The 26440-nt window shown below is 42.5% G+C and overlaps 1 protein-coding gene across 1 annotated transcript in view; it reads left to right on the top strand.

Annotated features, from left to right (window-relative positions):
* Positions 1–23115, top strand: part of LOC118904403 (dynein heavy chain 8, axonemal) — a 325133-nt gene extending 302018 nt beyond the window's left edge. Inside the window, exons 86-90 of the mRNA XM_036870462.1 lie at positions 3349–3505; positions 7474–7626; positions 7710–7899; positions 19848–19969; positions 22755–23115. Of these exons, the coding sequence (XP_036726357.1) occupies positions 3349–3505; positions 7474–7626; positions 7710–7899; positions 19848–19969; positions 22755–23042 (910 nt within the window). The 3' untranslated portion in view covers positions 23043–23115. The remainder of the gene's footprint in view (positions 1–3348; positions 3506–7473; positions 7627–7709; positions 7900–19847; positions 19970–22754) is intronic.
* The last annotated feature ends 3325 nt before the right edge of the window (positions 23116–26440 follow it).

Raw genomic sequence — 26440 nt, 5'->3', positions numbered from 1 at the left:
TCACTAACTGTTATTAGGTAGACACCTCCCCCAAAGATGTCCACATCCTAACCTCAGAACCTGTAAATATGTTACCTTATGTGACAAATAGGACTTTGTAGATATTATTAAGGTTAAGGACCTTGAGATGGGGATGTTATCCTAGATTATCCAAGTGGGCCCAATTTAATCACATGAGCTCTTAGTGGAAGAAGGAGGCAGAAGAGTGTGTCAGAGAGATGAAATGGTACAAGGAGGAAAGATTCAAAGAGAGGGACTTGACCTGCCATTGCTGGCTTTTAAAATATAGGAAGGGGACCATGAACCAAGGAATGCAGATGGACCCTAGAATCTAGGAAGGGTCCTTACCTGACAGCCAGCACCCTCTAGCAATGGTCTCTCATTGGGGACCATGGTCCCAACAACTGCAAGAAAGTGAATTCTGTCAGCAACTCAAATGAGCAAGGAAATGGGTCTTTCCCAACAGCCTACAGAAAGGAACCCAGCCTGCTCACCTTAATTTTAGCCCAGTGAGACCTATATCAGACTTATTAACTACAGAACTGTGAAATAATACATTTATGTGGGAGTTTTTTTGTTGTTTTTTGGTTTTTTGGCTGCACTGGGTCTTCATTGCTGCGCGCGGGCTTTCTCTAGTTGCGCCGCGCAGGGGCTACTCTTTGTTCCAGTGCGCGGGCTTCTCATTGTGGTGGCTTCTCTTGTACGGAGCACCAGGTGTAGGCGCACAGACTTCAGTAGTTGCAGCACGCGGGCTCTAGAGCGCGTGGGCTTCAGTAGTTGTGGTGCAGGGGCTTAGTTGTTCCACGGCTTGTGGGATCCTTCCCGGATCAGGGATCAAACCCGTGTCCCCTGCATTGGCAGGTGGATTCTTAACTGCTGAGCCACCAGGGAAGTCCCACATTTATGTTGTTTTAAGCCACTTATTTTGTGGTAATTTGTTACAGCATCAATAAAAAAAACTAATGCAGGTTTTAATTTTTAAAATTTTCATAAGTTCTCTCTGGCTCTTTTTCAAATATGCTATTCATGTTTATAGTTTTCTGTTTCATACTTATATTTTCAATCACCTTTTTATTCTTCAGTATAGTAAAAGCATAATGTGCATCTGAAAATTCACTATCTGAGATCTTTGCAGGTCTGGTTCTGCTTCCTTTTGTTTAGTTGGCTCTTGCTCACAGTGCCTGTTCCTCTATGAGTTTTTTAACTCCTGACTGTGAGCTCATGTTTATTGGAAATTAACTGTTGGATTCTTTGAGACTTGGGTCGAAAGCATATTGTTCCATGAAAGATTCATGTTTGCATCTGCCAGATGCCACCTGTGTCTTCCTGGGACCACCTGAAAATAAATCTTTGGCTTGAGTTTTTTCAAATCACACAAGTAAATGAATGAATGTTAATTAATGTCACAAATTAAGAATTCTTAGGAAAGATTTTTTTTTTCCCACCAAGCTAGGTAGAACAATTTACCTACCATCCCCTTCTGACAGGTGGGTTATTTCTAGTTGACTTTTATACTAAGTGATTAGCCCTATGAAGTACCAGATTTATGTAGGAGTTTCCTATTAGACTTTCTTCCTTGGGCATATGGCTTACCTATTCTCTCATTGTACCATCCCAACAGACACGCAAGAACACCAGGGCTCAGTTGATGCCCCCTTGGTGAAATCTGGCTTGTTTCTGGATTCCAGTTTTCATTGTATATTTTGTTTGACCCTCTGGATTTCTTAGTTTCTTGCCAGTTCTGTAATGTTTTTCATATCTTATCCAGCACTTTTAGCTATTTTCACAAGAGTTGTTCAGGGTAACAATTGCACTGTACTGTCAGAAATTAAAATGTCTGATTCTCTCTTTAGAATGGATTCTTAGGCATAGAATTGCTAGATTAAAAGGTAAGCACATTAAAATTTTTATACATATAGCCATATTACCAAGGTTTATTTTATGTCCAAGGAAATAAAACAGAAAAACAAATCACTAATCTCAAGCATTTGTTGGATTCCTTTTAAATTTGCCTCTAACATCTACAAAAGGAAATGTAAATGTGGTTTACATCTGAACAAGAGACAAAATTTACAAACAAAACAAAACAGTAACTCAAAACAGTTTAACTGTGAAATGTTTATAGATGGTAAATTAGGAGTTCAAGAAAGACAGAAAAATTTAAATCTGGTCATGCTGAACCCCTGCTTGGGAAGTCTTCTGTGCTTGCCTAAAGCAGCCCACGTGACCCTGCATGGTCTGGCCCTGACCTTATCTCCATCCTCATCTCTGCTTCTAACTCACTGGCTCCAGCCTCGCTGGCCTTGTCTCTGTTACTCAAATGCAGTGAAGTCCTTCTCGCCTCCAAGCCTTACCTCTTATCTGAATGTCCTCTCTTGCCTCCCACTTCCACTCTGTTTTGCCTGGCTGACCTGCTTATTCTTCAGGCCTCAGCTTACATGTGACATTTTAAGAGAGAACCTCCCTGATCTTCTAGAGTAAACCACCACATGCACACACACACACCCCATAATCTGTGTATTCAGACTGCTGGTCGACCCAGCAACTTTGGGACCAAAACTAAGTTCGGGCTCCTCAGAGCATCTGGTCAATTCAAAAAAAGAGCTAGAGAGTGAGAATGAGAGAGAGAGAGACTGTACTATCTTAAAGCATCCTGTTCTTCTTTTCCATAGCAATTATTACAGTGGTATTGACCAATGTCCCCCTCCTCCACTAAAGAAAGGGACAAAGTCAGGGACCTATTCACTACCATATCCTAACACCTAGCTCAGTGCCTGGTGCATTGTAAATCTTTATTGAATATGTGAATTTTAAAGATGAGTAGCTGCATTTAGATAAGTGGTGCCAATAGAACACTTTGGAAATCATAAAACAAGTGGGAAAGTAAGAAAACAAAACAGAAAAGACCAAGGAAATTTTAATAATTTATAATTCAGTGAAGAAATATGAGCAGTGCTCTTCAAGCTAACAAATTGTCATATAATGGCAGATTCTTAGGACCAGTCCATAAGCAGGGGAGAATAAAAGGAGGTGGGCTCCTTGTCCAGTATGAGGTTAGCTACAAGCAAGATTGGCTAGCACTGCTTTGGATTATTATGGACTTTCATGGAATCTTTCCCTGAAGATGGAGAGCTTTCATTTCTGTGATGTTCTTGATGTCCTAATAGGAGGAAGTAGAATGGACCTCTAGTTTTTTCCTTCCTGTATGTTGATGGTAAAGTTTTCCTTTTTCCCCCTTTTTTGGCTGGATTTGATTTAAGTTATTCATAATTTAATTTTCACATTGATAATTATCTCTGAAGATACGTTTCCATGCCACATTCTGAACAGTTCAGTTCTTTTTGTCAGGTATCAGAGTAACACTGCTTCTGCTGTTCTTGAAACAATTACCAACATTCAACCCAAAGAGAGTGGAGGTGGCATGGGAGAGACCCGGGAAGCCATTGTTTATAGGTTATCCGAAGATATGCTGAGCAAGCTGCCTCCTGATTACATTCCACATGAGGTGAGGTACCCTTTCCGCCTGGCGCACAGGGCTGTCTTTGGGTTCCACAAGGCTGAGCACAGTATGTTTCAGTCAGTCCCTTCCTCTCTCTGCTCAATCCTTCTTTTTTACCTTTTGGTCTTCTCTTTCTTACCCTTGCTCAAGCATCTTGCAAAATTACAATCTGCACTTTTCTTTTCTACTCCACTTTCTCTCTCAATTGCCTTTTCTGTACCCTTTCCCCATCTTTGGGTTCCTCTGTCTTTGGGTCTCCAGATATCTTAATCCTCTGGACTGAGAATCTCTCCCCACCTCTCTTACCCAAGCCAGCTTTGTCCATTATTTAAATTTAGCCCTTTTTTCTGTCTCTTGCCCTCCATACTTTTCATTCTCTCAATCCACTCAGCCAGGTAATAGGAAAGCAAGCCATTTACATGAATTCACTACCCAGTTTGGATGGCAATAATTTTCTACTTCTTGAACCTCCCAGATGTTTGCTTGTTAATCAACATCAGTTTTTCTCAAAAAATTTTTTTTATCTCAAGACCCCTTTACGAAATGATTGAGGACCCCAAATAGCTCTTGTTTATATGGATTACAACTAGTGATATTTAACATATTAGAAATGTAAACTAAAAAATTTCAAAAATATTTATTAATTTATTGTGAAATAACATTAATAAACCCATCACATGTTAGCATAACATTTATATTTTAAAAATAAGTATATTTTCCAAAACAAAACCATTTAAAGAGAAAAGTGGAATTGTTTTACGTTTTTGCAAATCTCTTTTATGTCTGGTTTAATAGAAGACAGCTGGATCCTCATATCTGCTTCTCCATCCAGTCTGTTGTGGTATCACAGGTCATGTAGCCTCTGGAAAACTCCACTGTACACTCCCCAGAGAAGGAGAGTAAAAAGTCAAATAATGTCGTAGTATTACTATGAAAAAAATTCAACTTTGTGGACCCACCTAAAAGGAACTTGGGGGCCTTCGGGGTCCCAGACCGCACTTTGAGAACTCATCTAAATAAATCTTTAATTGTGGTAAAATTTCTGGACGGTCTGAAAGTTCTGTAATACACCATCCTTCTTCACGCAAGAAAAACAGGGTGGTGCCCTCTGGCCATCCAGGGCCCCCTCTCTCCTGTTCTCAGCCTCTACCCCTCACTGCTGAGCGTTAGAGCTTCACCTGAGCCTTAGGCTGGGCTGAGGCAAGTTTAGCTTTTCAACCAAAAAGTGAGAGGCTGATGTCCTAATGCAGGTATGACTATGCTCCTGGGTCTACCCTGTCCTGCATCCCCAAGTCTGGGAGAAATGCACTTATCAGCTGGGAGCCCCGAGGCTACCTGGGCTACAGCCCTCCCACCTGCGGTGAGTGCCCCCAACAATAAAAAACGTTTTCTTGCTTCTTAAAACAATTTTTGCTTCCATTGTGTGGATGGGTACCAAGGATTTGGCTAAGATACTGAAATCAATGACTTCACATAGAGATGTTTATAGTCAGGGGAGAAAATATTTTTTAAATGGATAGGTATTGTCAGCACATACTTTTGTGGTTCATTGTAAATGATCTTCAGAAGACAGATGAGGCATAATACCTGTCTTCACAGATTTTAAAAACCGGCATGTGAAAGTGAGATAAAATTTACTCTCTATGACTAGACCGCAGGTTGGTATTACCAGAAGAGGATTTCAAGACCTTGGGGTAATTTGAGCTGTTCAGGGTTAGTCGGGGCCACTTCACCAAGATCTCCGTTCTGGCAACATCCCAGCAGGAACTGAGTGTGAGCGGATTGCTAGATGGGAGGGAGTTTGTACCAAGAGACATCTAAAACAGCTTCCTCTTCCAGGATCACTTACTTTTTAGTGTCCTTTATTTTACAGAAGAGATGTGTTTTTAAAAATGTGGCTGTAGGGCTTCCCTGGTGGCGCAGTGGTTGAGAGTCTGCCTGCCAATGCAGGGCACACGGGTTCGAGCCCTGGTCTGGGATGACCCCACATGCCACGGAGCGACGAAGCCCGTGAGCCACAACTACTGAGCCTGCGCGTCTGGAGCCTGTGCTCCGCAACGGGAGAGGCCGTGATAGTGAGAGGCCCGCGCACCGCGATGAAGAGTGGTCCCCGCTCGCCGCAACTGGAGAAAGCCCTCGCACAGAAACGAAGACCCAACACAGCCAAAAATAAACATAAATAAATAAATAAATTTATTAAAAAAAAAAAAAAAATGTGGCTGTAAAGTGAATTTAGTTAATTGAAATGTAATTATACTATTGACTTAAAAACATTAGTGTAGAAAAGACTACCTGGTTTCAGAAACATAATAAAAATTCTAAATAAGACTACAGCAAATCTTTCACTTATTAATAGAAAGACAATTTTAGGCTGGAACAATAAGCATACTCAAAGTAAAATCAGTACTAAAATTAGATTTTCTAGAGTCTAAGTTTTAAGACACATTAAGCATGTGTCTATTGCAAGGGAAGCCTCTCTTTTAAAACCCTAAGTAGGGCAAGGAGATTTGTTTGGGGCTGTTAGCATACTAAAAGCTACCCGGGCTATTGATTTGATAGTGTAGCCAACACCTGGGCTTAATTTCTAATGCCGGTTGCAAAAGTGTTTCCATAATTTCCCTTTTCCTTAAAGTGTGAATTTCCACAAAGCAGTCCTGATTTAAAGAGAATGATATATAGGCTCTTTAGCCACTGGAGGGCTCAAGATGAGAACAGGGCAGCGGAGCCTGCAAAAATGTAAGTTCTAGAATCAGGAATTTAGGTGAATACCTGAAGGTTGGTGTGGCAGACTGAGTCAGGGCCCTCCACTGGCACGTTTGACTGGGATTTCAAGGTCATTTGCTCTACCTGCACAGGTAGTCCCGTCCAGGTGTTCAGTTTTACATCACTGCTTCCCTCTCATCCCTCACACACTAGAAGTTGCCCAGCTGCAGTCAAGCAGAGGTGTCCATTGCTGAGTAGGAAACATCAGCACCATGCCAGAAAACCTGTTCTGTAAAATGAGGAGGATGGTCCAGATGAGCCTGAAGCCCATCTGTCTCTAATACTCCATGACTCAAGAAGAGGCAGTGGGCATCTCTAGCAGAGAACGCTACAGTTTACTGGCTTTCTGGTGATTGTGTGGACTGGTACCTCACTCCAAATTTTCTCCCACTCCATGTGTCTATCCTTACCCCTCCTATCCTGGCATCTCTTCGACTGTGGCCAGCAGAAAGTTCAGATCTCTTTATGAGTTCTTGCCAGTATTCGTAGTCAATCTTTTCTTGGGCATATGTCACTAAATTGAAATGTGTATATATATTGGCTTATTTCCAAATAATTGTTATATTTTATTGTTCCCACAACCAGATGCTTTTATATTGATCTCTTCAAAATGGCCAATAAATTATATACAAGAAGGAACAGGTGCTTAATGACCCTCCCACAAAGTCAAATATTTTCATTGATTAGATTAGGAAAGACTCCATTTAGTCACCCTAGCCAGGGCAACAGTGATCTTAGGAAACTGCAGCCAGTCATATTTATTGGTACCTGTTCTGTAAAGATTTTGGCTATGTTAACTGTCTGTGACATTTCTGATAATAATTCTGCAGGCACTATGAAAAAAATGTATTCCAAACTGTGCTCTTATAAAGGTTAGATTGCAAAAGGATATTTAATTGACACTTAGTACTTAATCATTTGAAAGGGAAAAAGGTACAATTTTATTTCAGCTTTTCATAGTACATTTCCAATTATCAACTAAGTACAATCAGTAGGAAATAAAAATCATTTTAGTTGAACAGTAGTTTTTGAAGCCCAGAAAATGGGGAACTTAATGGCAAATTTGGTACTGCAAGAGATATTTTAGAGTTCATTTGGGCTTGTAGAGATACATCCAGAGGAAGAAAAAGAATAAAGGAGAGGTCATTGGAAAAGAAGTGGCAGATGGTGTTTTAAAAATCTCTGTCATTGTGTTGTATGCTTTGTGTTAGGTGAAAGCTCGTTTGATGAAGATGGGACATCTTAATTCAATGAACATATTTCTCAGACAAGAAATTGACAGAATGCAAAAAGTCATCTCAATACTTCGCAGTAGCCTGAGTGATCTAAAATTGGCCATTGAAGGAACAATCATTATGAGTGAAGTGAGCTATTATTGTCTCAATAGTTGTCTCCCTCTTTTGTTGATTTTTCTTTTTCTCAGATTTTAACTTTACCTTTTTTCCAGAACCTGAGAGATGCTCTGGACAATATGTATGATGCTCGTATACCTCAGATCTGGAAAAGAGTGTCCTGGGATTCATCCACACTGGGCTTCTGGTTTACTGAACTTTTGGAAAGAAATGCTCAGTTTTCCACCTGGATATTTGAAGGGAGGCCCAATGTGTTTTGGATGACTGGTTTCTTTAATCCCCAAGGTAAGTGCTCATAGGAGAGTAGGCAAACTTGGAAGTTGTGGATAGTTGTATAGTAGCACTGTGTGATAAATGTATGTTATACAAAACAACATAGAGGTACAGCTTGCTGCATGCTGGACCTGTGCTTTCAGAGTTGGAGACCAACAGATGATTCTGCTATATTTGTTTTACAAATTCAGTCTGAAATTCTTTCTGCCATATTGCTTCTACAATATGGGGGCAAAACTCCATTTTTTTTTCTCACCCACTTCAGCAAGCAAGTCCGTGGTTAGGACAATGTGAAATAGTGGAAAAGTTTTGTTCAAACCTGTTTTTAAATGTTTATGAAAATGACAAAAATGAAGCACCAAAATATGCAAAAAAATGTGCCTAGAGTTCAGAAAATTGACTGATTTAAAAAATGATCATGTGGCAAAAGTTTTATTCAGTGAACTTCTGGAGTCTGTCCCTGCTCAGCTTTTTTTTTTCTCCCCTGAAAAAGTGCTTTGTGATTCCACTGCATGTATTCCTTCATTCCATTCTAGAAATATTTACTGAATAAGTTTCTGACTAGATCTCATAGAGTTCATAAAAGTTTAAAAACATGACAATTTTTGGTCTTACTACAACATGGATAGTTTTTTAAAGTAATTCTTGGCTAGAATGAAGAGATGCTGGGTTCCTTACAGTTCAGCACCTTATAGCTCCATTAGTTATACAATTTAAGAAGCATTCACACTTACAGATTTAGGGTGTATTATTGTTACTCACAGCAGTATGGTTGAATCTCATAAAATAATATTAAGTGAAGGAAGTCAAACAGAACACATTGTAAGTATGTATACAGTGTACACATAGGTATACATTGTAATGTATGCATATTGTATGATTCCATTTACACAAGGAATCGAAACAGGCAAAACAGATCTTAAAAGTAAGAATAATGGTTCCCCTTGTGGGAGAGGGCAGTGATTGCAAAAGAGCACTAGGGGGCTTTTGGGTGTTTGGAAATGTTCTGCTTCTTGATCTGGATCTTGGTTACAGGGCTGTATTCTCTTGGTGAAAATTCATGGAGCTGTATACTTATGATTTGTGCACTTTTCTTTGTATAAATAATACTTCAATAAATAGACATTTATTTGTCCTCTGTGTACATACATTCATTCACTTCATGCATTTTCAAATGCCTTAACATTTTCTAAATTTAAAACACTAACCATGGTGGTTTTTATGAACTTAAATTATACATGGTATATTATTATGTCAAAAGACTTTAGATTTGTGAAGGACAGCCCCCAGATTTCACTTATCTCTTTTTCTCCCAGAATTTCCATTGAATTTTGGGAGGAAATTTTTTATTATGGTTCTCAGATTTTGTGTGTCTACTTATGAGTCTCTTTCCTCCTTACCAGCCCTCAATTTGAGTAAGTTGTCACCAGGGAATTCCTGGCTTGGGAGTCTGAAGAAATAGCATTTAACTTAATTAGGATTGTTCAACCACCTTTCATTTGCCAGCCCCTCTGCTAGGTGCTTTCAATAGAGAGAAATTTGAGACCTAATTCCTGCCCTAAAGGAGTCCATAATCTTGTTGGTAGGACAGAAATATTAGCAACTTCAACATAATTTTATTTATTTATTTATTTATTTATTTATGGCTGTGCTGAGTCTTTGTTTCTGGGCAAGGGCAACATAATTTGATAAATGTTCCACCCAGTGAGGACGAAGCACCACACCAGCACAGAGGAGAGAGAGATCAATTCTGCCGAGGCAAGGCTTGAGAAGAGCTTCACATGGGAGGCAGTGAGCAGAGTCTGCAGAGGCAGGGACTGGAGACAAGAGCGTCCCAGGCAGAGGCCCGAGCAGAGATAAGGCACATCCAGGGAGAGAAGCCCAGTGTGGCCCAAGCTCAGGAAGCAGGAGCAGGGGTGTCGGGGAGTGAGGCTAGGGTGTGAAGTCTTCCAGGGGAGTTTGGGCTGCATCATAAAGGCAACAGCAAGTCACCAAAGATCACAAGATAACCCCAGGTGGAGGCAGAGTGTAGACTGAAAGAAGGATGTCCACAGCAGTGAGACTTTTACCGGATCCAGGGGAGAGAGCCTGAGACCTTAACCAGGTGCAGAGAAGGAGGCAGATTTGCTGGAGTGATTAAATGGGGACCTTTGAGAGCGCGGGGAGTGGCAATGGCTGAGGTTGAAGGCCAGGTACAAGATAGGGAGCATTGGTAGAGGGGCCAGCTGGGAGGAAAGGCAGGGAGCTCTGGATTTGTCAGCTTGTGCTGGTGGGACATCCAGGTGGGGAGGTGTGTTGGCAGACTTGGGGTTTGGCAAAGGGGTGAGGATCAGTGATTTTTTTAAAAAGTGAGATCATTAAGTGTATTTTTGATATTTAGAAGCCAAGGGAGTGGGGTTGATTCATCCCTGGCTTTCCATAGACATAGCTAAGTTGTATATCACAGCACACAATCTCTCTGAGTGATTGCTTTTTTCCATTAGAAATGTGACTCTCAATAGCAAAGTATTAATATGAACTAATCTTTGTTACTATTTCTTAAGAAATACTACAAACCAGAGCAACATTTAAAGAAATATGAATACAAATCAGTTTTCTTATTTGTCTTTACTTGTTAATAATACTAATCCTTTCTCTTTTTTTTTTTTCCTTCATTTCTGTTTTTAAACTGAGCTCTGATTCTTTCTCTCATGGCTCTCCATGTCTCGGAAAGTCTTGGACTTATTCAAGCATCCTACCTTTACACACGAGCATCCAGACATATACCCTTATCTGTGACTGCTTTCTGTTTGTAGCACAGAAGAGTGGAGGTCAAATTTCCCTACATACTAACCACTTCTCTGCTTCCTCTTCCTTCTCCTGACATGAGAGACAAATCACTTTCTGTTCCATATCACCTGGCCAAATCTGGAAAGCATAGAGATTACAGCAAGCCTCTCTGATCGCCTTTTGACACCCGTGATTGATTTCTCAATATGATGTATCTCCTGGGTTTTATATCTTCTAATCCAGTCCCCTTCAATGAAATCATTTTTTTTTTTTTGGCTCAAAACATTTAAGTAAATTATTTAATTTTTAAAAACCACATTTAAGTAAAACACAATGCAGTTTGCAAAGAGGTCATAGTTTCATCACAAATATGTATAGTCAAAATTACCTAGACTTTAAAACACTTGAAAATGTTTTTTTCACCTATGACCATTTGTTTTGTGTTCTCATAATGTTATGTGGCATCCGATACAATCTGATGTGTGCTTCCCATCGTGCCTCCGGTGAGTGGCCCCCAGGCCTAAGTCACTTTGAGGCCCACACCACCGCAGGGACAGGCGGCAGGCCTTGTTTGCCCCCTAGTCCGTGCCTGAGCTCACGCTGTTTGTAGCCCTGCTCCGTCGCCTTGTGGTAGTCTGATATTTTGTCATACTGAAGAGGCTGAGTCAACCAGCCACCCTGGAACTAATCTGGTACGTTCGGCCCCCTTCACAATCATTTCTGTAGCAAATGATGAGCTCAATCAGGTGGCAGTTCGATTTGATTATTAAAGTGGTCAAGCTCTCTGTACCCATGACCCTGTAACATCTGTTCAATGGCACAGCTTTGGGCAGTGCATGGATTTGCCTCCCAGCGGATTACTCAGGCCCAGGAGAACCTCTGTGCTCCACTGGGGTTTCCCAGCAGTCACTGGCACACACATTCACATATTGTTTAAGGCTGTGCTGCTCAGGGTTCTCAAAGGATTTCTGTGGTCTCTTGTTCCCACAGGTGTACCTTTGCAGAGCATCATGCACACATGATTTAGATTCTGATTTGTGTGCGTGTGTGTGTGTCTGTGTCATAGGTAGGGATGTGTTTAAACTTAAAGGTTATGAGTGGTCATGAGCCTGACTTCAAGCCAGGGGATTGCCTGCGTTCCACTTCCAGAACCCCCTTTTTTTTTTTTGATATCTTTATTGGAGTATAATTGCTTTACAATGGTGTGTTAGTTTCTGCTGTATAACAAAGTGAATCAGTTATACATATACATATATCCCCATATCTCTTCCCTCTTGCGTCTCCCTCCCTCCCACCACTCTAGGTGGTCACAAAGCACCGAGCTGATCTCCCTGTGCTATGCGGCTGCTTCCCACTAGCTATCTATTTTACGTTTGGTAGTGTATATATGTCCATGCCACTGTCTCACTTTGTCCCAGCTTACCCTTCCCCCTCCCCGTATCCTCGCTTTGCCGTTCGATGTTCCGCATGACTCACAGGCGCTGCTAAGGAAAGGGCGGCAGAGGCTGGACGTGCTCTCGAGGCCTCACACCTCAGTGTTAGGTTGAACGGTGCAATATCATTATTTTCCGAATGTTTAACTCGGTCTGGAGCTTGATGCCATTTGAATGCCAGACTGTGCTAGTTTTTCTTGTTTTGTTCCTCAGTGTCTTGACCAGCCACGCCAGTCCGTTGCAGCAGAAATCAGTGACAACTTAGTACTCACTACTACAAATCAAGATTTTCAGTTAGAGGAGATTTTACTGAAGCAAGGAGATGGATAATTTTTGTCCTGTTGTCTTTTGTTCCTGTAAAAACCACCTACAACCTCTTGCCTGTGTATTTGTTTTCAGGGCAACTTCGACAGCTACCAGCAATTTCTGAATGCTTGCCTTGAGGATAGTTATAAAAGCCTGATGTTTGTTGGGCAGGAGAGTGCACCAGGGTTATTAATAGAACTTTAGGATTGGAAGGGTCTGGGGATTTCTTCTAATCTTGTAACAATCCTCAGCGTGTACCCGAGCTGCCGTTTGCCAAACCAGAGCTGCCCCTAATGTCTGAAGGGACCTCTCAGGCCTCCAAACCTCAATTTGGGTGATAGCACTCACCACCCTGACCCGGAATCCCAGAACCAGAGAAGGACTGTGGACACCTTAGAAATGCCTCCAAGTGAATAACAACCCATCCTTCTTGCCTTTGTGGGGGAGACACTTAGATGCACTGGCTTCAGTCTCAACCACATCCCTTGTAATTCTGGTTTCTGCCCACGGTTACCTTCCTTACCAATCCTCTAGGCCCTTGTAATCTGGCCGGCTTCATCACTATACTGAAACTGCTCTCTCCAAGGCCACCAAATCTAGTGACCTTCCTGCTAACTTCACTTCATACCTTGGCTTCCATCCATCACCTTCCTCGGTTCTCCTCCTACCTCTCAGGGGGTGGCTTCTCAGCCCACTTTGTGGACTTTTCTCAGGCAAGTTCTGCCCTTGGCCCTGGTCCCTTCACTGAGGACCTCAGCCATTCGCATAGATGCAACTATTCGTCTCTACTTACGGACCGATTCATCGAAAGTCCCAGTGTTAGCTTCTGATTCTTACTTCCAACTGCCATCGTAGAATATTCCATCCTCCTGTGAACCTCACCTGTACTACCATCTGTTCATCTTCCTCCCAAAACCATCCTCACCAGGATTCTGCTATATGTGCTTGTGCATCACCACCCTCCAGATCACCCTGACTCTTGTAGCAAGTCCCCTAACATCCTAACAGCTTGAAAGAGGGAAACCAGGAATGCATAGTGTGGTGGAAGATGAGAGGGGAGGGGAGGAAGGAAGGACAGATGCTGCCAGAGGTCAAGTAAGATAGGGCCAAAAGTGGTCAGATGGCTTTATCAGCAAGGAGACTACTGGCAAGAGAAGTCTCAGTGGAGTGGGTGGGGAGGTGGAGGAATGAGGTTGCAGGGTGAGTGAGAGACCAGGAAATGCAGAGACAGAGAATGAGGATGGACAACATGGGTAATTCTCTCAAGAAATTTGGCTTGGGGGGGGCTTCCCTGGTGGCGCAGCGGTTGAGAAGCCGCCTGCCAATGCAGGGGACACGGGTTCGAGCCCTGGTCTGGGAGGATCCCGCATGCCGCGGAGCAACTGGGCCCGTGAACCACAATTACTGAGCCCGCGCGTCTGGAGCCTGTGCTCCGCAACAAGAGAGGCCGCGATAGTGAGAGGCCCGCGCACCGCGATGAAGAGTGGCCCCCGCTTGCCGCAACTAGAGAAAGCCCTCGCACAGAAACGAAGACCCAACACAGCCATAAATAAATAAATAAATAAATAAATAAATAAATAAAAAGAAATTTGGCTTGGAAGAGGAGAAGCAAGTTGGAGGAGCAGCTGTAAGAAGAAAACATTTTCTTCCGTCTTCTTTTAATGATAGGACAGGCTTGAGCCCATTCAAATACTGGTGGGAAGGAGCCAGGAGAGAGAGAGAGAACAAGGATACAAGAGAGGGGTAAAAGAGGCAGGAGGGGATGGCTCCCAAGTGGAGAGATGCACTCCAAGCAGGAGGAGGGACACCTCACCCATTGTAATAAGGATAACAAGGAAAGAATGCAAGTGAGTTTGTTGGTTTGGTGGCAAGAAGTTGAGGGAATTCCCATCTGATGCTTTCTATTTTCTCTTTGACTAAGGAGGCAAAGTGACCTCAGGAGCAAGAAGGTGTTAGAGGAGAGATTTAAGCAGAGTGGCAGAAACTTGAGAAAGAGGGCTAAGGAATGGATTGCTCAGTGACTTTGACAATCCCGTCGAGGCTGGTGATGGCTAAACCATGGTGGCAACTGTGTGATGGTCTCAGTATTGTTCAGCAGCCTGGAATAGGTATAAGAAGGAGGACATTTGGATTCATTTGGCACTGGGGGTTTGCTGAGCAAGTGATGAAAGGGATGGGTCTAGACTAAACAGGGAAGGAAGTGAAGAAAAGGAGGTGGAGTTGAGGAGAAGGTCTTCAGAAATGATGAGGTCAAGGAACTGAGAGGTCAGGATGCTGAGTGGGATACTGAAGAGACCCAGAAGGTGGCAGGAGGCTCAGTGAGTGGGGGCAGATGGGCACTTGGCAGGGACAGTGAGGGGAGGAGCATGGGGCCAGAGGGTGTGGTTGTTAAAGCTGCAAAGATTTTCATCAAAGGTGGAGGGACAACTGGGGAGGACAGTGTCTTCAGAGTTGACAGGTTCCAGTAAGGGCAAGAAGATGGAGAGAATGTTCTGTGAAGAGGTGGAAAATATGGGAGAGTCTGTTAACCACAGAACCACTCCAGAGGGAACAGTGGAAAGGTTGGGAGGGAGGGGAGAGGTTTGAGGTTGGGTAGAGGGAGAGGAAGCATAAAGTAGCAGAGGAGGGATGGAGAAGGTAAAGCAGTGCAGGGAAGTACATTTTGGCACATGAGACATGGCGGGGTTAGCTGATCCCAACCTGGCCAAGAGAATTAGCCCCAGCTCTCTGGCTTGTACTCAGGTTTTGCCGGAGCCAACTGTGTCCTGGATTAACGACATTTCAGAGAATACATGCATCTCAGGGGACTCTGGAAAGAGTCAGCTCGTATTACTGACAGCCTTCCTAATATTTTGCTTGTATCATGGGGCATTCCTCTTCCCACTTGTCAAATTTGTTCTGAAAACAAATACGGGTCCGTGATCTCTCATTGTCCTGTCATGCAGATCTTTTTACAGAGCAGAGGTTCTCAGCCCTGCCTGCACAGTAGAATCAACTGGGGAGCTTTTAATACATGCTAATCCCTGGGGCCCCAGACCAACAACATCAGAACCTCTGGGGATAAGACCTCTAGACTCTTTACAGTTAATTTTAAAAGCTCCTTTGGTCATTTTAATGTGTGAGGAACCTGGGCCTTAGACCATTGCCACCCAATATGTGGTCCACCAGCCAGCAGGAGCGACATCACCTGGGAGCTTGATAGAAATGCAGAACCTCAGGACCTGCCCTCGACCTACCTACCAAATCAGGACTAGTGTTTTAGTAAGTGTTCCTTCCCCTGGTGATAAGTATGAACATTAAAGTTTGAGAAGCCCTGCCTTAAAACAGTAGTGAAGCCTGGTCCCAGCTCTAGAGATTCTGATTTTATTGATCCGGGCTATGGCTTGGGAAGCGGGAGTTTTAAAGACTTCCCAGATATTTCTCATTTTCAGCCAAGTTTAAGATTCCTGCTTACAGCATCGAGCAAAGCGTCAGGAAGGGTCCCCGGGGCATTTTTATTCAACTGGGTGGATCATCCCCATCTTTGTTTAATGATTTCTGACCTTTTATTTAACTTACCAATGAACCACATTTGCCTCTTATTTAGGGGAAAAAAATGCCTGTCATAAAGTTATGACAGGAACAACATTTGTCCTCATCTTCCAAGATGCTAATGCGAGGCTTAGTAACTGATAAGACAGGAAATACTGAACAACCATAAGCCCATTACATAAGGACTGGTTCATTTATTAAAGAAAAAAAAGCGATGCCTGTAGGACCATCATTACAGAATACCAACCAACTCCTTGTAAAATTGAGAAGAGCAAACTTCCTGATTAGTTATTTCTTTTGTCTCTTCCAAGACGTTGTTTGAATTGATACCGAAAGCCTTCTATGGCTTTCTTCAAGCCAACTGATTGCACATGTCAAACAACAGTAATGTGTTTGCTGAAATGTTGGGTCAGGACTCTTGTAGGAATTAAGACATAACAAGTGTTATTTTAGACCTGAGTTTCCAAAGTATGATCCAAGATTTAAAGTGCGTTTTTTATATATATATAAATTTTTAATGTTTTTTATTGATTGCTGGGAAGATGTTTTATTTATTCATTTATTTATTTATTTGGTTGTGCCGGGTCTTAGTTGCAGCAGGCAGGCTCGTTAGTTGTGGCAGGCGGGCTCCTTAGGTGTGGCATGCAAACTCTTAGTTGCGGCATGCATGTGGGCTCTAGTTCCCTGGTCAGGGATCGAACCTGGGCCCCCTGCATTGGGAGTGTGGAGTCTTAACCACTGCGCCACCGGGGAAGTCCCTAAAGTGTATTTTTTAAAAGAACAAGCTTGACAAGAATTCATTACGCTGTATGAGTTGGAAGGCAAAAAAAAATTTAAAGCACCTCAGTTAGCCCACATGTCACTCAGATGTTTGAATAGTTAAATCACCCATTTTCGTGTGGGTGGTTAAATCTCATAAAGAATATGTTGTTTTTGTTAAGGACTTTCCCCAACTTTTTGTTTCTCTCTTCTGAGTCAAACACATGAACATCTGAATCACTTTTCCACCACTGACGATTGAAGTTTGTTTTAAGAATTATTAAAATTAAATTAATGCCAAGACAATAGTACCACTTTTCAAGCTTTTATAAAGAAAAATATATCAATAGTCTTTTAAAATTATATAGGCTTCAGAAAACAAGAGATTTTGATTCCATTAGACTTGATATCAGTCTACAAGAAAGATGGTCATTCATTTTTTAAATTCAATAAAGAGCAATTCAGTGGATTCTCTACGGTTTGAATTCTGCAAGATCATGTTCTTCTTTTTAGGAGGCCAAAAATAGCTATCAAGACTTGAGAAAAAATGACATATCTTCTCCATGTTCTGAGTGGGAATGACCCATGGAACAGTTTCCTACCCTCCACTCTCAGGCCTCAAATTATTTATTTAATATTTTCCTTTCTTAATAGCTCAAGGTAATATGTATTCTAGATTTCATCTACTGACATGGCAAGAGTGCTTCCTAAACATTAAGAGGCTTATTGTTGAAGTCAGCTAGGCAACATCATGCATATTCCCCAGGAGGGAGAAGAGAGAAGATGGTCTCTCCTTAATCACACTAGAGTTTTTCAGAGCTCTCCGTCAATGACTGAAATCTGTGTCTCAGCTGTGTTACATAAGAGAGAACCCCTCTCATCCCTCCCCTGGCACCTATGGCATTGTCCTGAGTGCCATGTGGAGTGAGGTCAAATTTGCAATTTATTTGGAACTTAAAATATAGTAGAAAAATCCAGTTATTCAACTAGTGCAGATGGATGGTTAAGACCAGGTTTCATGCCTTGTGCATTATGACCTTGTATTGATAGATTCATAGATCAGTGATGAATTTTAAAATATCATAAAATAGGGTCAATTTAATTCCAGGTACTCTACATGGATACACAGTGTCTGATACTCCACATGAATGCAAGCTTAATGTTGAGTGATGAAAATGACATTTTCATAGAGTCACTTAGAAGGGAGAATTGGATTTTATTATTGTGGTCATATATACCTGACTACCAAACACACAACATGTTAACTACTAAAAAATGGGATCCCCAGTATTTAAAATGGAAGTCAACATAATCACACTGATCAGATCACCTCAACTGACTCCACACGTAGAGTACGGATAGGCCTTGACCAGCAGTTGCTGCCAGACAAGCTTCCACCATGTTTCCTATTCCCTGTAGTTAACATTTTGTGTCGTAAAATCATCCTTTCCTACTAGGCACTCTTGGTTTTATGAAACTACGACCTTATAAGAATCACTTATAAAAGTCCTTCAATCAGCTACTCTGGTTGATTGACCAACTTTTCTTTTGGATTAATGCAAGGGTTCTTCTTGAGCACCCAAATCCTGTTTTAGTGAGGGGTCTGAGTAAACTTTATAAGATGCAAATACAACCAAATTATTTGCCTGCTTCAAATATTCAGTGGCTTCCCACCATCCACAAAGTCACCAAGTTCAAACTCTGACCCTGAAAAATCCTGCCTCTACCTTTGTTCTAACCTCATCTGCCATCATTTCCTCACCTTTAGCCTAGACCTGCATGCCTTTGCATGTGCTGTTCCTCTAACTGGAATCGTCCCATCTGGAAAACTCCTACGTATCCTTTCAAGACTCATCTTCAACTTCATCTTCTCAATTCAGCCTTCCCTGAGCTGTCTTCCCGAGTGGTCCACGTTGTTCTCACCTCTTTACTCATAACAACATCGTGTTGTATGTCTACATTGCCTCTAGACTGAGCTCCTTGAATGAAGGGTTCATGGATGGCCTCTTCATCATTGTGGGCATCTTACCTAGAGCAGTACCTGGTACATGGTGGCCACTCCTAAGAGATTTAACAAATGAATGAATGAATGAATGAATGAGTACCTCCCCAAGTGTCTAATTTAATAATGAGGGAGGGGCTTGAGAATGGAGAGAACTTGACTTTCTCACTAAGCAGGCTAGGGTCCTATTCTTTCTTTCTAATTCCAAGGGATATTAACTCACCGCCTGCCATTATGCCTTGTAACTTCCCCTCTTCTTTCCACTCCACTCAAACCTGATAAAATATTATCACTTATGTGGTGGTTTGTGCATTAAAGTTCTCAGAGTTCACAAATCTAGGAGTAGTAGGGACACACAGGTTCCAAAATTTACTCGTGATTATGAGTAAAGGGCCTCATGATTTCCAGTATTAACATGGAGGCCAAAATATAATATATAGGTCACAGATAAATTTTCCTAGGATTTTGAAGTCCATGTTGAAGTTTAAGGTATACTTTTTAAACATCAAATGCTGCTCTACAAGATAGACTTCTCTTATTGAATTGAATGGCATGATTTGCAAATACTAAGTTTAAAGAAAGGACACAATATACAGAACCATGTATTGTCTTAAAATAACTGTATTATGCACATTAAAACATGGAGCTTTCCTTTCCAGTGTGATTGCTTTGTTTGATCAAACTGAAAGTCGGGCTTTCTATTTTGGCATTATGCCTTATTTCCTTAGACTAAATGAAATTGTTCCATGATAGCAAATAGACGCTGATAATGGTTTGATTCAAGTTTTAATTGGAATGCTGTTCTCAGAATATTTGACCATTTCAGTCTTATTCCTAGATACTGGATCTTCAAACAGAGACTATAAGCTAGCACTGGGTTACAACCCTTAGCAGACCTGAGTGGTTGAAATCCCAGGAGAATTTTAAACCAAGACCTTGTCTGAGGCAGAGAGGGTGCTGCTTTCCTGCTGTCAGCTGGCAGGGCATATTTAGTTCATTGAAACAAAACACTGAAAGAAATATCCCCCCTGAGGCTTGATCTCAACTCCTCTTGGGTGGGCACGCATCTGGAGATGGATAAGCAACTAACATGACCCCCTTCTTGTTTCTAGAGTGGACTGCACCAAGGCATCAAAATCATTTCTTTCTCTTTTTTTAAGGCTTCCTCACGGCAATGAGACAAGAAGTGACCCGCGCCCACAAAGGCTGGGCCCTGGACTCCGTGACCATCCACAACGAAGTTCTGCGGCAGACCAAGGAGGAGATCACGTCACCCCCTGTGGTAGGTGCCAATGGGCAACAGCAGGGACAGTCCTGGAGCTGGGGCTCAAAGTTCAAGTTCTGCTGAACACTGACCTATAAGTGTCTCCGTTAAGTCCTTTGGCTTTGCAGCGAGGGTTTCCTCGGTTGTAACCTGGAGACCTCCATGCCAACACCTCCAGCATTTGCCAGAGTGGGAATGAACGACAAGCACTGGGAACTCCCCAGACTGCATTTCTTTGTAATTACAAGTTACACTTGTGTTTACTGAAAAGGATTTTCCACCCGTCTCCATCCACTGCTGTGGGGTACTCACAGAATTGACAAGAGCTGCAGGATCCTGTGTGGAAGGACACCTGGGTGGGGGAAGGGCAGAGGCTCTTAAGATAAGCAGACACCCCTGGGAGCCACTGCTGGGACACTTACCTGCCCTTTGAACTCGGGCTAGTTCTTTAACTCTTTTGAGCCTCAACTTCGTCATCTGTAAAATGAGGATGATAATTCAACCTCAGTAAAGATAGCTGTGAGACTTCAATGGGATCATTTAGGCTTGGTTCCAGACCCCACATAGATATTCAGTAAATCTTAGCTCCTTTTTCCCTTTCTATGATTCTTATTCCCTCGGTTGTCAAATCAGGGGGCTGGACCAGATGATTTCCAAGTTCTGGCCGTTTTTGCCACTTTATAACAAGGATCACCGTTCTTCCAGTTTCCAATAACATGGTCCTTATTTTTGTCTGAGATCCCACCAGAGTAAGCACCTTTAACCTCCATATTTCCACCAACAATCTCTAGATTCAAGGAAACATAGGCTTTTTCAACTATGCCTTCAAAATTCTTCCAGCTTTTTCAGGTATTTGTTACAGCAGCATCCTGTTTCCTGGTACCAAGATCTGTATTAGTTTCCTAAGGCTGTTGTAACGAAGTACCACAAACTGGGTGACTTAAAACAACAGGAATTTATTTTCTCAGAGTTCAGGAGGCCAGAAGTCCAAAATCAAGGCATTGGCAAGGTTGGTTTCTTCTAAAGGCTCTGAGGGAGAATCTGCTCCACGGCCCTCGCCTAGCTTCTGGTGGCTGCTGGCAAACCTTGGTGCTCCTTGACTTTGTAGCTGCATCACTCCAACCCCTGCCTACCTCATCACGTGGCCTCCTTCCCTGTGTGTATCTCTGTGTATCTTCTCCTCTTCTTATAAGAACTCCAGTCATATACTCATCCACTATGACCTTAACTAATTACATCTGCAAAGGTTCTAGTTCCAAATAGTCACATGCTGAGCTTCTAGGTGGACATGAGTTTTTGCAAGAGACTATTCAATCCACAACACCTTCTAACTACGACTTTGCAAAGTTCTTAGAGTGAAAGGAGCCTAAAAGGATACAGTTTACTATTGGATGATGCCTAAGTGGTTGTATTTTCATGTGGTAATTGTCACCTACTGACTTAACGATGGTATCATATGTCCTGATTTTCTGGGATTGCCCATGGTTTTACTGTCAAATCATGTACTTCAGGTTTTGGTTCAAAAATTATGGTTCTTATACTGTTAGCTCACATGAGGGATTCCAGAAAACACTTTGCAGCTAATCTCCCTCTCTTTTATTATAATCTACCTTTACTTCCCCTTACCCTATCCTCACTGGAAATGGAAAAATGGTCACCATCTTCCACATAAGTATATCTTATGATCTTACGTGATTATTGGAGTCTCCACCGTAATTCCCTTTAGACTTTTTTTCTTACTGAGTACATGTTCTATGGCTCCCCGCTGCCTACAGAATAAAGTTCAAGCTCTTCAGTCTGGCATCTACACTTTTCCACAGTTAAGCCCTAACTTATTTTTCATAACCATTGAACCTGCTGCTAAATATTATAAAATGCTTGGGCTTTGCTGCCCATCCTTTCTTTGTAGTATTGCTCCTCCCTGGGATGCCCACCTTTTCTCCTCTATCTTTCCAAATGCAGCCCACCCTTCGAGGCCACCTCCTCCACAAGGGTCCCCGAGCATTCCAGCCCTTACTGACCTTTCACCTCAAGTCACTGCACTTAGCCTCAGTCAGTGCTGTTCATCAGGCAGCCCCTCTAACAAGCGTGTGCTGGTATTCAAGTCATGTCTTTTACATTTTGTTCTGTGTGTGTGTGTGTGTGTGTGTGTGTCTTGTCTCCTGATTTAATGATGAGGCCCTTGAGGGCAGGTCCTACTGTGTGAATGACAGAGACACAAGGATGAGGTCAGCCACCCTTGGACCAATTCTCACCGCCCTCGCCACCACCCCCCTCCGCCCATCACACCTGCTCTCTCCATCACACCTGCTCGAACCCCTGCTGGCCAGACCTGGCTGCTTGTCAGACCTGGCTGCTCGTCTCACTAGATCCGACAACCGAGATGAAATTAGAGCCACATGTTGGCTTGGCCAGCGTAGGCTGAGATCCCGAGTGGCATCCAGCTCTGAATCCTGTTCTGTGCTCCCACCACCCCTGTCAGAGACTTTCATCTCCCTGCAGAGGCGATTTGGTGCTGCTGGCTAAGTTTGCAGTCCCAGGCAGGCCACCCCCAGGCTCAAATCTCCAGTAATAGGAACATTTCAACAGCGCTCATAGCCTCAGGCTATGCCACAGGGGAACACTGGGCTCAGTATTTCGCTAACGGAATGCGTCCAGTGGTGTTTTCTTCTTCTGGTAGTGTTTTAAGATTGGTGTACATTTTCTTTCCAAACTGACAACCTTTATTACAGCATTGGATGCCCATCTCACAGCACCTAATTTTTTAAAAAAATTCATGTTACCTTACGCTTGGTTCTTCCAGGAAGGTGTGTATATTTATGGGCTGCACTTGGATGGAGCAGCCTGGGACAGACGGAACGGGAAGCTCACGGAATCCACCCCCAAGGTGCTCTTCACGCAGCTGCCCGTGCTGCACATCTTCGCCATGAATTCCACAGCGCCCAAGGACCCCAAGCTGTATGTGTGCCCTATTTACAAGAAACCGAGGAGAACTGACTTGACCTTCATCACCGTGGTGTATTTGCGAACAGTCCTGTCCCCAGATCACTGGATCTTGAGAGGTGTGTCCCTTTTGTGTGACATCAAGTAAGTTCATTTCCACTTGCTGAGGGCAGAGGAGCCACGTGGGTGGCCAGTGCTATTGAGAGACTTGGGGAGGCATATCTTTTCTCCCTGATAATTGCTTGATTACTCTTTCTAAATTAAAAAGTTGATATCCTACAATCGCTTGTGTGTATGTGTTTTCCCTCATATCAATATTTATTTATTATTATTATTATTATTATATTTTTTTAAAGGGAAAGGTTTAAGCATTTACCCTGTCTTTTTTTTTTTAATTAATTAATTAATTAATTAATTAATTTATGGCTGTGTTGGGTCTTTGTTTCTGTGCGAGGGCTTTCTCTAGTTGTGGCAAGTGGGGGCCACTCTTCATCGCGGTGCACGGGCCTCTCACTATCGCGGCCTGTCTTGTTGAGGAGCACAAGCTCCAGACGTGCAGGCTCAGCAGTTGTGGCTCACGGGCCCAGTTGCTCCGCAGCATGTGGGATCTTCCCAGACCAGGGCTCGAACCCGTGTCCCCTGCATTGGCAGGCAGATTCTCAACCACTGTGCCATCAGGGAAGCCCTATTATTTTTTATTGGAGTATAATTGCTTTATAATGTTGTGTTCATTTCTGCTGTACAATGAAGTGAATCAGCTATATGTATACATATATCCCCTCCCTCTTGGACCTCCCCCCCACCCACCCACCCCCCATCCCACCCATCTAGGTCATCACAGAGAGCCAAGCTGAGCTCCCTGTGCTTTATAGCAGATTCCCACTAGCTATCTATTTTACACATGGTAGTTAGTGTATATACATCAATCCTAATCTCCCAATTCATCCCACCCCCCCTTTCCCCCTCTGTGTCCACCCATCCGTTCTCTTGGTCTGTGTCTCTATCCCTGCCCTGCAAATAGGTTCATCTGTACCATTTTTCTAGATTCCGCATATATGCATTGATATATGATATTTTTCTCTTTCTGACTTATTTCATTCTGTATGACAGACTCTAGGTCCATCCACATGTCTACAAATGACCCAATTTTGTTCCTGTTTATGGCTGAGTAATATTCCATTGTATATATGTACCACATCTTCTTTATCCATTCATCTGTCGATGGACATTTAGCCTCATATCAATATTTAAAAAGACAATTCTAAAGTAAGGTTTTTTATTCCAGGCAATCATATTCCATTATAATTATTATTATTATTAGGTAAACTCCTATCTTCATGTTAGAACACTTTGGAATGTTTGAATTTTTAAAAACTATAAGTATTAATTTGTTGCATCCTAAAAGGAGTCTAGCAGATGCAATCGTCTCTCTCAAATAAAATCCATTTTTCCCTTGAATAAAATGGACCCATGTGTGAGTTTATGCTAATGTGTTATCCTTTGCTCGTTTGAGTTTGGTCTTCTCTCTGTGTTCATGAAATGGAAACTGGAGGTACCTCCTTAGGAGTTATAGCTGGTGGTGTGAAGTATTTGAAACAGAAAATCCACTGGGATGGCTACTCTTGCAATTTATTATAATTTTATTTAATATTATCTTTTTAAGTGCTTTTGAGCCCCAGAGAACTCTTAGTCTCCAGCTCTCCCTTCCCAACCTCAACTCCGCAGGAGATAACGAAGCACACATTTCTAGGCAGCGAATGGAGAAAGAAAAACAAACTCCATCAAATAAAATTAGGTTACATGCTGAATCCCTTAAAAAGCCAAGTCTTTAAAAAGTGAAGCCATTTCTTACTCTGTAGCTAGTCTGAAACTCGATATGAACCTTTATTTCCTGCTGAAGGAAATTGTCAATTTAACAAAACAGATGGGGTCTCATATTGAATGTTCATGCAGCTTCTGGATAGTGAAGAATTGTCTCTACTGGTTTTCCCATCCAGAATCCTCTTGCCTGTCCCCAGCTAAATCCACAAGCTTCGTTCCCTCTGTCTGTTCTGAAGGAAGGGAGTGTTTCAAGTTGCCTTGCTCCCCTCTCATCCTTGTGTCACCCTGATCAGAGACGGCCAAGCAATAGCCCAGAGAGGTGTCCAGGGAAGAACCCAGAAGAAATTCCACCATAGTCTAGTGTATTTTCAAACAGTGGAAAATATATTATAGGATGCAAATTGTAGCCGTGGCCTCTGGTGTGCTCCTGATACTGATTCATGTCAAAGTCATAGAACCCTCCAGGGCAGTTTAAAAAATCAAGTAAATGAGGAATTCCCTGGTGGCCCAGTGGTTAGGACTCGGTGCTTTCACTGTGGTGGCCCAGGTTCAATCCTTGGGTGGGAAACTAAGATCCCGCAAGCTGCTCTGTGCAGCCAAAAAAAAAAAAAAAAGGAAAAGGGAAAAGAAAATCAAGTAACTGAGGCCCTGGCCCAAGTGTTTTGGCACTTCCCTCAGCCTGTAGTCACACTAAAGGAAAAGATGGCATCCTCTGGAAACAATGTCCTGAACGGAAGCTAGAATCTGGAAGCAACTGCCTGTCTGGGTGAGCAGAGTGGAAGTAAAACACATTATAGCAAACCAAACTACAGGTTCCCAAATAAAACATATTTTATTCATATTCCTATCCAGTTGCCAAAATTATTGAAGGTAAATTGCATAGTCTAAACCCCTGGATGTCGTGGTAGGTTTTCAGAGAATAACAATCAGGTTTGATGTTTTCTAATGACTTGAATGGCCTATGGAAAATTTGGGAAAGAGACGGGAAGGATGTGAATCTAGCAAAGATCATGGATCAGACTGTTTAAGGCTACACACGTCGCATTTCCTGGGAACTCTCCGCGGTTGCTGATTATTTTGTTGTGTGTCAACACAGAGGCAAGAGAGATGAATGCTGAGTCTTCCTCAGGGATGGGCACCTGGCTTCCAAGCGGTGCCTCAGAAAATGGTCTTCCTCACGGTGGGTACCTCTCAGCTCTCCCTAGTTCTGCAGAGCTGGCTGGGGTCCAGATCTGCTTGCTTTCTCCAGGCTTGCTTAATGGTTTCCTTAGATGTTTTGAGCCATTGAACTTGCATAAGCACATAACCATTTTCTCAGAAAAATTGTTAACTCTTTTACTAATTACATAATTTCCACACTTGAGTGAGGGAGACCTAGTGAGCATAAAAGAGCAAAGGAGATCAGAGACTAAGTGGTTAAACCGACTGAAGCTGGGAGAGAGAAAAAAATAATTTTTGGTCCTCCTTGGAGTCAGTCCACATATTCTTATTTTGGTCTCGGCAAAATGAACAATGAGATTTATACCTTTGCTGATTTAAAATGTTATTTTAGTTTGGATTTTGCATAAAAATAAGACCAAAAAAGAAGTGTCTCAAGATACATCTTGTGAAAGGGACCAGTCTTGAGGATGACGTTGCATGAACAAGCCCCACTCTCTTCTGTCAAAGAAACCTCAGGTGAATAGGGGACTCACCTGTGATATGGGTGTGACTCAGGGCCATGGG

The sequence above is a fragment of the Balaenoptera musculus genome, chromosome 11, assembly GCF_009873245.2.
Source record: "Balaenoptera musculus isolate JJ_BM4_2016_0621 chromosome 11, mBalMus1.pri.v3, whole genome shotgun sequence".
NCBI classification, from domain to species: domain Eukaryota; kingdom Metazoa; phylum Chordata; class Mammalia; order Artiodactyla; family Balaenopteridae; genus Balaenoptera; species Balaenoptera musculus.
The sequence above is the reverse complement of the archived record's forward strand: the minus strand, read 5'-3'. Positions and strand labels throughout refer to the sequence as shown.